Genomic DNA, 11055 nt, shown 5'->3' with positions numbered 1-11055 from the left:
TGGGTTCAGCAAACACCAGCTGGGAATTCTGAGTTGATCCACTGCGGCTTGATCTACTCTGCCCCTTTCCAGAAAGAAGCACCGTTTGTTAGAGTTCTTAGGGTCCCTGTTCCGAATCGCTGGATCATCTGGAGAAAACATTCCAAGGATGGGTTCCAAATTTTCATACACTGAAAAGGAGAAAACAACACGTTTGCTATAGATTGCTGGTAGGTGCCTAGTCAAGTCGCATTGGTTCCGCATTTTGGCCTCGGCGACAGGCCTAGGAACGTACTATAACAAGTTTGGATAGGAACACACGTGATTGCCCAAAGAAATGGCTCCGTATTACATCATGAAGACCTCGCCCTGCCTTTTGATCTCGCAAAAAAATCCCGGGGGACAATCGAACCAAATACACCGATCCCAGTCATATGTATGGCGGAGCGAGTGGCCGACTTGACTCGGACCACGACTGCTTACGACCCCTATCCCCACTCTGCACTTGCTGTATACCACTTTCTAGACTTATACTGCTTGCGTTCAGCTCTCACGAGTTAGTGTTCCCACTCTTCTCGCGCTCATGCCCACTTCCCAGAACTCAGACCGCACGGTCGACGCCCGACCTCAAGGCCATGAATCTCAAACCGACCCAGAGTCTCCGCAGCAGCCGGTACGACAAACTCCGGTACCCAAGCTGCAGCTCTTGACTGTGTGCGTGTCACGCATAGCCGAGCCTTTTGCCTATACTCAGGTCGGGTTCCATTCTCTCACATCCTGTAGACGTGGTGCTGATACCCTCTCTCCGTCTTTCTCCGCGTTTTTTGAACTTTAGATATTTCCTATGTGAACCAAATGGTTTGGGACCTAGGAGTCACCGACGACCCTAAGAAAGTTGGATTCTGTACGTTCTGGTCCAGTTTGGGTAGAGTCTGTTTGCTAATACTTGAACAGACTCGGGAATGATAGATTCTTCGTTTGCCTTTGCGCAGGTCCTTACCGTTTACTCGTACGGTGCACTTTCTGGTAGGCTTCCCAGTATTTTTCCGAACTGCCTCTCCTAACTCTCGTTGAAACGATGTAGATCGAATTGGGAGGAAGCCCGTTGTACTCATGGGAACATTTGGAGTTGCTCTTAGCGCCGCTCTTTTTGGTCTGTCATCCTCATTCACTCACATGATGGCTGCGCGGATGGTTGGTGGGTCGAGTCATTTCAGCCATGCGATACAATGACTGACCTTGTTTTCAGCCGGCCTCCTTTCCGGCTATATAGCGTGAGTGACTTGCCCCAAGCCCGATACTAGATATAGTTCCGCTAATCTTACCAACGTGACAGCGTACTCCATTCGATCTTGGGAGAGATCACGGACGATACGAACCAAGCAGCTGGTATGCAACTTTCCATTTCAGTCGTTGTCAATCTCTGAGTCTTCTATCCGTAGCCTATCCGATCTATGCTTTGTGTTACCCCATTGGCTCATTCATAGGGTAAGCCGGTTGATTCAAATTGTTACGATCTCATTAAGGTTGTGTTAGTCCTCTGGTCGGTGGAGCATTGGCAAACCCAAACGAGAGCATCCCACACCTAGTTCCCGCTTTCCTGCATGGTTTATTCGACAAATATCCATATATGCTCCCAAGCATGGCAGCGTGTACGGTGGCGGCTATGTCCTTCGCGTTTGTGTTCATTTTCTTGGAAGAGGTTAGTATATCAAGTTGTATACTCTTCTGCGTATTCACCATTTCATAGACTTTACCTTCCATGGTTCGTCGCAAAGCACGCAAGAGAAGCGGTGCGTCGACTCCGACTTCGCTGTACGGTGCTCGGGGGCGAACACTCGAGCGAACAGGTAAGCTCAAGCTCATTGCAATCAATCATTGTTGGTCCCAAAAGTACATTCTGACCCTAGGCCAATATTCAGGGTCCGAGCAGAGCGCCGAGTCTAGCTCAAGCGCTTCGCCCAGTACTGAACATTCCAGGTACTCGAGTGCCTCGACCCGTGTAGGAGAGGACGAGCTCCCCAAGAAATGCCCCAGCGAAACAGACGCATTGCTTGCCACTGCCGATGATGAGGATGAAGATGAGCAGCCTCATAACTGGACAGTTCGCGAACTCCTCAAATTGCCCGAATTGCGGCAATTGTACCGGTCTTCGATGATTTTGAGCTTCATCGCGGAATCTTATGTCGTCGTCTTCGTTTTGTTCGCGTACACGTGAGTTTGGATTTCGTTAGCCGCCGGTCATATCGGCTTACTCCCCTTGTAGCAAAATTCAATATGGTGGACTAGGCTTCGAGGTAAGCGGGCTTGATAAACTACAGCCAACCGTAAATAACTTTATTATCTAGCCCGCCGAAATTGGATTCGTGCTTGCAACAGCCGGGGGCATATCCTTTGCCCTTCAAATACTTGTTCTTCCCGTGATCCTTCGCCGCGCCAAGCCAACCAAGACGTTTGAAGCATGCATGATGCTCTGGCCTATCGGATTCGCCATTCCTCCTATCTTGAACATTATCGCCCGAACGGCATCCGAAAATGGGAAGCACCCGATTGGACCTGCTGCTTCAGCAGCGATTTGGGTTGGCATATGGGGTGCGCAGTTGATTACTAAACTGGCATGTATGGGCTATGCGTGAGTATTCATTCCTGTCACAACAAATCAGTCGTTGACCTAGTTTCATTTCGCTTAGGATGAACATGGTCATAGCTAGGCAGAGTGCACCAGACCAGCGTGCACTAGGTACCACTAATGGACTCAACCAACTTTTCATGTGTATAGCAAGGATGTTTGCTCCCGCCGCCGTCAGGTATGTTGTATTTCTCTTTGGCTTACCCCTATCTGACGAGGGAATTGCAGTACTATCTTCGCGCTTTCTAGCGAAAACAATTGGTTGGGTGGTCATTTAGTCTGGGTTATCATGATTATTTTGTCGCTTCTAGGTTGGAAAGCTTCCGTGTGGAAGTAAAAAGCAAGGCGCCATGGAGCGTGATACAAGGATCTATCTGGTTTACGAAGTTCTCATTCTCATTTATACATCTCTTTCCCTTGTCACTACTATCTTTGCATCTTGTACACTCTACACTGCAATCCATACCATTGTCTCGTTTAACCGGTCTTGACAATTGGCCTCAGTCGCTGATCTGACTCCAATGAGTTCATATGAACATACGATACCGAAGATCAATCGCCTAACATTGCAAACCTACAGTGCACAGCCAGATTCTAGATTCTAGGGGACATTAACCTTGCACCGAGCAGGCTCTGACGTCACGGGGGACGAGGTCCGAGAATCCTGCCCAGCTGACCAGGGAAGATGAACTGTGGGGGTGGCGCATGACGTCATCGCATGTCCTGTGCTTTGGAATTAAGAAATTGTGAGCCACCCACTGTCTGAGTTCCCGATCCGAAACCGAAGAGAGCGAATGAACACCACATTTAGGTACCCGTCAGATTGTCGTCCGTGCTGGCTATCAGTAATGGACCCCCTATGTTCCCAAACTCTACAATGACTTGTGTGCTAAGTTTGGCAAGCTCATATCGGTGGAAGATTTGAACACATTACTAACAGACAAGATAATAATGTGAGTGAGGTGGTCTGTGTGGCTCCTTGTTGTTTGAGTACATCCAGAGTTGTGCAGCCCCTGCTGCCACATTCACTCTCTCTACGCATTTACATGCCTATAGTATTATCCTGCTCTAGTAGTCGGTTTATTTATCGTTAATTTGCCACTGATCTTCGCGCTGAAAATGTATATGCTTTTAGCTGCGTACACACGAAGGTTATGCACCCGCCAGTCCTCTAGTGGGCAGTTAGAGTCGCTTGGGTACTCCGATGCCGCATAATGCTACGCATATTCCCTATCTTTGTCCCGTATCTCCGTTAAGCCTTAACGCGCTCCAAGCGAGTTGTTTGCCTTCTCCCAAAACAATACAATACAATCAAAATTCGAAGAACGCATACGCTCCATACTGAAGGTTAATAGCAAAGAGAGCCAAAAGAGCGTATATTCTTTCAGCCCCCAAAAACGCAAACTAATTTCCGAACACCGCTCCATCTGAGACTTTGGTATCGCCGGCGCTGTCAAAGCTCCACCAGACGCATACGCCTAGGTCATTGGACGAAGAAATCGTCATGCACCAGGCGGATATTAGAGCACATGCGTAATAGGGCCCTCAAGCTGAAGTGCAACCATACTTTCCTGCTCTGGAGTGCCGCTCTAGAGCCGAGTTTGGTCCCCAACAACTTGACGACACTCCGATCTTGTTGCACTATAGGATCACACCAGCAAACAGGCCAGACATACAAGTGGCGCAATAAATGATCTGGGTGGGCGGGGTCTCGTGTCACCCAGGATACAACATCAACGGTTCCATTTTTATTATAGTGTGGCCGAGTTTACAAAAAAAAGCCTCCGGATCTGATGCAAGCCCTCGATTAGCTACAAGAACGAGTGGACAAGGGCAAACAAAGGCAAGAGAGGCAACAAGAAGTGATTTCAAAATATATAGGAATTCAGAGAGAAACATCTATAAAACCCAGAACGAACAAAAAACAATCTATTTAACCGAACAAGCCCCTAAATCTACTTTCTACGCGAGAATGGATTACCACGGTGGACACGGAAGAACCATGTGAAAATGAACACCAGGAAGACATTGAAGGCAGCAAATGCAATCATAATACCAACATTTCTCCAGCGATGGGAGTACGACATGTTCAGCGAAGCACTTTGAGATTGGGCTTCAGCATACTTCATAACAATATATCATATATAGACTCACAGATAAGTATCAGTGGTGCTCTGTGGGCAGAACTGGCAATCCGACGAGGCATCAGGGTTCACAAGATAGCCTCCGGCCGCGGTGATGTATTGGTTCATGTATGACGAACAGGTCTGGCCCGAAGGAGGAACGATGGTCTGAATCTCAGTAGGCGAACAACTAGAATAGGTGCTCAGTTAAACGTGATTGTTGGGAAATCGGCGGGTGAGCTTACGTGAGGTCCATCTTTCCGATGCCGTTGACAAGCAACCCCTCAATAAGGTAGGTAAGAGGAGACAGACGGTCTGGGAGTGGAATTAGTACGATGTCATTATGACCTTTGCCTAATAAAACTCACACATCCACTTCCAGAAGGGAATGAGCTGTGAGTAGGGTTGGAGCACGCCGTTGCTAGATTTGCGGAGTTAGAAAAAGTCTCAGTGATATAGCAAGGAACTTACAAGTTCATAGTGAAGGAGAAGAAGAAGCTGAAGAGGAGACCACCAATCATAACATTGGGAGCCATTGCAGCGACTGCTTGCGAGAACGTGGTATAGTAGAGCGGAAATGCGATGCAGAGAAGCATGAACTACGGTGGGCCGTCAGCATGTGGGATATCATCTGCGTTAGATAAAAGCGTACTGTATATCCGGCGCGATCGGCCACACTAGAATACCCAACAGTCCAATACCAGCACAAGAAATAAAGCGAAGAACCAAGAATATTGTAAGGGAGCTCTACCAACTATTTACCATAATATTAGTTCATGAATGAAACACTGTAAAAGTTACTTACAATGCTGGTAGTAACCATAGGAGCCCAGGAGTACATCTTGCTCTGTTTCTCGCGGTTCTCATAGATATTCCTAAAGTTGATGAACTGAACCTGGAGCTGATTGCTAAGAGATGCGGCGGGGATGGTAGCTGAGTAATGGTTCGCATCAGTTTGCCAAACACAGTGACCGAAACAGGCTTACACATGAACATAGCGAAAAGTTTGTTCTGAGATCCCTGAATCGAGTCGTTGGCCTTGAAGAAAGTGAAGCCGATGAAGAGACCTGACGCGACGTTCAAGACAATCTTGCTCATGATGTAGATTGGGTTGCGGGAGTAGTGCTATATGCCAGCTTAGATCCAGTTCGAGAACATAAGCAAGTCTTCACTTACGCGGAAAGCTCGGACCAAGAGAGCTGAGAGCTGGTTCATATAGCCAGTTGCATACTCAGGTTGCTCGTTACTGGAGGCCTCGGTATTGCTTCGCCCTTGAGAGTGCATCTTTGTTAGCTCTTGTTCGAGAGCGGATGACTCGGGAGCTGCCTTCCAGGTCGCATGCCAATCGATATCACTTGTAGCAGTTGCCCCAGCGCTAGTTGCATTATTTAGAAGGTTAATTTTCTCTTAAGTGGGCAAGTCAACATACCCAATGACATCGAGCATATATTCCGCAGGGTTCTCGTCAGACTGGCATTTACGAGCTCCGTTGCGTTCAAAGTAAGCTACAGGAAATAACGCATTAGCTGGTGTTTGATCCCTAGTGACAGTAGAGCTTACAGATCAAGGTTGAAGAATTCTCGCCCAAGTCACCAAAGTAGCAGGTCTGGCCGCCTTTGCGCAAGAGGAGGAGACGATCGAAGGACTGGAAAAGCTCCGAGGATGGTTGATGGATGCTATTGTCAGATGAGCCACAGTTAGCTATTGACTCGAGAGAAAACCAGGTGAGCTACTCACGTGCATAAGATGGCCTGTCCTTGTTCAGCCAAGGATCTCAAAAACTCGATGATGGCCCATGCGGATTGGGAGTCAAGACCGGAGGTAGGCTGAACTTGGAATAAGTATATCTGTAACCTCCTTTACCGCAGGCGAGCTCACCTCGTCAAGGAAAAGGAGCAGTTGCGGCTTAGCCGCCAGCTCGACACCGATAGTCAACCGCTTGCGTTGCTCGACATTCAGACCTTCGCCGACGATACCGACTATAGCATCTGCATACGACTCCATGGCACACATCTTGATAACCTCTTCGACGCTATTAGACAGTTAGCTATGTCATATTTAGGAAAGATATATGCGTAGCATACTAAGCGCTCTTTTCTTCCATAGGAATGCTTGCAGGTTGCCTCAACTGAGCCGAGAACATCAGAGCTTCCCTGACGGTCGTACTTTCCAAGTGAATATCCATTTGTTGGACATAGCCGGTTTGAGCCGCAAAGTCCTTCGGTAGTGGGTTGCCGTTGACAAACCGGTCGCCAGTGATCACACCCATGCTAACTCGCTCCGCCAACGCATTCAATAGAGTAGTCTGTAAATTCGAATAAGTACTAGTTCTATGTATCAAAAGGGGGAAAAAATCGCTCGTACCTTGCCAGCACCACTTTCGCCCATAAGCGCAGTCATCTTGCCGGGAGCAACAAAGCCGGAAACATCATCCAACAGACGCCTCTTCTTGCCACCACCAATATCAATGTCGTAGTTGAGGTGATTCCACGAAAACACGGCGTTGGCCTTGACGAGCTTGTTCTGAGCGGCATGAGCCTCGGCTTGCTTCTTTTCAGCGATAGCATCGGGAGAGATTGATCCCTTTTCGGTATCACTTCTGGATGTAGGCGAGTCGAGGGACGGGATCTTGGCGTTTTGTTTGAAGACTAATTGGGTGACCCCTCCAGAGGTATGTCCTGCGCGCTCAGTACCAGCCAGGAACCAGGAAACAAAGGCAATCCAGAAAGCAATGACAATGCCGCTATGCAAGGAAAGGAGTCTCAGCCGAGTACACTTTGGATCGTAGGGCAATGGACTTACAAGTTCATCCACAAGTTCTTGTAGTGATAGTCGTACGACGCAGCAGCGAATGCATCTCCGTCGACGAACGTCTGGCCAGGGACGGAGCCGACAGTAGTACACACTTGATTTTGGATGCTAACACCCTCGTATCCAGGACCCGAAGGTACAAAGTGCGAGCATTCACCCTTCAACCCGTGGAACTCGTTCACGATCAACGCCTCGAAACCATAGCGAATGGGGTTGATATACGTGAGCCATTTCAATGCGCCAATCCTATAGAGACTGGTGAGCAAAACGTAAGTCGTGTATACAACTAGAACACTCACATGGTGGGTTTCGGGATGGTGTAACCGGTGTAGAGAACCAGAATCAATGTGCCAATACCTGCGACAGCTTGCGCTGTCGACTCTCGGGCAAAACTGGCCGCAAGAGCTCGGAAGAACGCTTTCATCGTGAGGGTCATTAGGAAAGTGAAAAGTAAAAATATAAAGAATTTAGCAGCGTCCTTTTGAAGACCTAAGCAAGGGATTAGTGAGTCGATTAATACGCATACAAGATCTGCTTACCCGTCATCCAATACAAGATAATACCAAAGAAAACTTGTGTAACAAATGTAATAGGAATATCAACAACAGTCAATGCCAGGGCCTCAACAAACGGATGGTCTATAAACGTCGTGTCAGTTTGCAAGCGGACAGCATGCCATGCATCACCTACACATAGCGGCCTTTTGATGCCTTGCCACAATCGGACGTTGCGAATACATAGCAGCAATTTCAGCCTAAACAGAGACGTTATAAGCACAAAAGGCGTAAAAAGGAAAACCATGACACACCATTCCACTCAAAGCACCAAAGAGAACCGAAAAGAACAAAACACCACCACGCGAGAAGTACGCGCTCGTAGCCACCGGCATCTTGAGGAACACACTACCCATGATAACCGCCTGAAGCATGAACACCACGTTCATCACGATCTGGGCTGCCATATCGCCGCGAAGGATCTGAAGACGACGAAGCATGATGCCGCGGACCTGCATGGCGAGCGAGACTGTATATGAACTCTTGGGATGAGCCGTCTTTGCTCGTTCAGCGCGGGCCGACTCCTTGTAATGTTGGATCTTGGGAGCAATGTCATGTTCAGGCGTTTGGAGATAGCGGGTTGCCTCGGTATGATTCGCCTGTCCCTCGGGGCTCTTGCTCCAGTAAGCAACGAATTCGTCGGCAGTGCGAGGTACGCGGTTCTCCCAGCCAGCACGAGGTGTGCGAGCGAGAGGATCGGTGACGGCTACCAGGAAATCGGATGTGGTCTGACGAGGTGCAGGTTCCCAACCCATATCGATGAAGTATTGGCGTGCACGGTCGGCTGGACCATAGTAGATTTGCTTTCCGGAGTAGATTACGCAGACCTTGTCAAAGAGCTTATAAAGAGACTCGGACGCCTGATAGATGGTAACGACAGTGGTCGCGCGGCCAACATCAGTAGCGATGCGAAGGGCTCGAACGAACTCGAGCGCTGTGCTAGAATCCAGTCCCCGAGTCGAGCTAGAGGCTAGAGTTAGTTCCGTGGGAGAAATAGACATAAAAGCTGAACTCACTTATCCCAGCATCCAATGCGTACTCGTGAAGCCATCATCTCCGCGATGCTCACTCGCTTCTTTTCACCGCCGCTCACACCCCGGATCGCCTCATTACCGACTGGAGTATTGAAAGTATGTCGAAGACCAAAGACAGTGGCCAAGGTTTGTACCATGCCTTTTGAAAAAAACATTTAGCCAAGTTCATATGGAATAATCGACGAACTCACCTTCAATAAACTCGGCTCGGGTGGTGTTGTAGACGCGGTTCTGGGGTGTACGCATCTTGGCGGCAACGGTGAGAGTGTTCTTTACCGAGAGAGACGGAAAGTGTGTGTCGTCCTCGGGTGAATACCCGACGTCTGTTAAGCAGTATTAACATTCGTCAGCCTTAAAGTGAATGGCCGACTTGCCTCCTCTGTAGTGTTTAGCGAGATGGTCGGGGCGCATTCCGTCATAGGAGACGTCGCCCAAGACTTGGTGATACCCTTGTCGCTGGTTTGCCAGTACCTTAAGGAAGGTAGAGCAACCACTGCCTGGGGATCCTAGCACCACTAATAGCAAGAGGTTAGCAGCTGGTCACCTTGGATCAGGATATATGCGTACATAACATCTCGCCGCTCTTTACTGTTCCGGTGAATCCGTTGAGAATATCTTTCACAGGTGGATGGCGCAGGTTGTTCAGATTGCGCATCCATTGTACAGGAGAGAGCATAGAGAGAACTGTTTCTTGGTATTTGGCTGTTGCACCCAGGCCGCGAACAGTCAGGTCCTACATGGGACTTGAGCAAACTAAAGGAGCGCTAAGGAATAATTAGACATACCACAAAGCCGACACCTAGTTCACGATGTTTAATTCCTTCTTCGTCCATGCGATCGAGAGCGGTACGAAGACGTTCCGCAAAGTCAAATTTCTCTTCCTCGGCCCCATTCTCAACTAGCGTTCCCAACCCAGAAGAGTGATCTCCAGTTGGTTTCCCTTGAGCGTCGTTTTGCGTTTGGCTAAGCTGAGATAGGGTACGAGTAAGCGCTGCACATCCTTCGTTATCAAAGTAGTCGGCGGGGACAGAGTCGGCGTGATGCGGCTCGGCATGTTTGCCGGATTCCATGTTGCCGCGGGTGTGACAAGAGTAGGATTAAGGAGGAGGTACAGGGGAGAAAAGGTACGAGGTCCTCTGGCGTCTCTTCTGTGAATTTATAGGATCCATTAGACGCGATCCTCCGCTAGTGGAGGGAAAACTCACCCATATACCTCGTGTGATACGAAAAGCGGGGAATAGTATCTTGCGCGCGCAAACCGGGGCCCGCGCGCGAAAGAAATCTATCCGCCGCCGGACATGATCTGCTCCTCTCTCCTACGTATACCAGTAATTCTGTGTCTTGCCAACTAAGTGGAGCTGACAAAATAACCTATTCGACCAAGTGCTCCACTTATTCTCCACCATTCTCGACCAGTCCCGCTTCCGCGCAAGTCACGTTCAAGCCTCGGGTCGGAAGATGAGGTCAGCATGAATTTGCTTATCAGTTATGTGTTACATGCCCACTCTTGCGGGGGATCACCGGAATTCCCGAGTGCTCAAGAAAAGTCAGCACCGCTCCCTGTGCTGGACCTGGTTGCTTAGTGATTGACAGGCATTGCGTGCAATGCCATGCATGTACCAAATTGCTTGGCGCACATGTACTAAGCACACGTAACGGCATCTTCAGGATCCTCCGATCACTTGCTTGTACGCGCGTTCTGTCTTCAGTTGATAGAAAGAAAGAAAGAAAAAACTACGGCTTACACTGCTTTAACTACCACCATCAAGGACGTAGACGATAACCGAGCTCGCAAGATCCTTGGGTAAGCGCCGTTCCATCGCCCTTTTTCAAGTAGTAAAGCTCACCGCCTGTGAGCTACCAAAACTATTGGTCAACGGGACAGACACTAAAATGGACTGTGGAAGGAGCAGAAGAGCAGCGTG

At 48.9% G+C, this 11055-nt stretch overlaps 2 protein-coding genes across 2 annotated transcripts; one reads left to right on the top strand and one right to left on the bottom strand.

Moving 5' to 3' along the window:
• Nucleotides 1-417: 417 nt before the first annotated feature.
• Nucleotides 418-2945, top strand: RhiXN_03233 (major facilitator superfamily transporter; the record flags this gene model as incomplete). The annotated part of the gene is made up of 16 exons (XM_043323050.1): nt 418-535; nt 585-693; nt 763-767; nt 815-883; nt 934-1005; nt 1064-1177; nt 1229-1253; nt 1316-1368; nt 1422-1467; nt 1516-1681; nt 1730-1829; nt 1890-2193; nt 2246-2276; nt 2328-2611; nt 2670-2786; nt 2837-2945. The coding sequence occupies 16 exons, from the start codon at nt 418-420 to the stop codon at nt 2943-2945; spliced, it is 1722 nt and encodes a 573-aa protein (XP_043178546.1).
• A 1618-nt stretch (nt 2946-4563) lies between these two features.
• RhiXN_03232 (ABC-2 type transporter) lies at nt 4564-10200 on the bottom strand (the record flags this gene model as incomplete). Its single annotated transcript, XM_043323049.1, has 25 exons — nt 4564-4708; nt 4763-4921; nt 4977-5046; nt 5100-5152; nt 5203-5330; nt 5384-5485; nt 5537-5664; nt 5718-5856; nt 5908-6106; nt 6161-6236; nt 6292-6407; nt 6469-6557; nt 6610-6763; nt 6816-7036; nt 7096-7474; nt 7534-7788; nt 7842-8031; nt 8082-8180; nt 8233-8296; nt 8351-9059; nt 9113-9269; nt 9322-9453; nt 9501-9623; nt 9698-9863; nt 9916-10200. The coding sequence occupies 25 exons, from the start codon at nt 10198-10200 to the stop codon at nt 4564-4566; spliced, it is 4338 nt and encodes a 1445-aa protein (XP_043178545.1).
• Nucleotides 10201-11055: the final 855 nt, after the last annotated feature.

This window comes from Rhizoctonia solani, chromosome 3, assembly GCF_016906535.1.
Source record: "Rhizoctonia solani chromosome 3, complete sequence".
Taxonomy (NCBI): Eukaryota; Fungi; Basidiomycota; class Agaricomycetes; order Cantharellales; family Ceratobasidiaceae; genus Rhizoctonia; species Rhizoctonia solani.
This window is presented reverse-complemented; position numbering and strand designations above follow the sequence as displayed.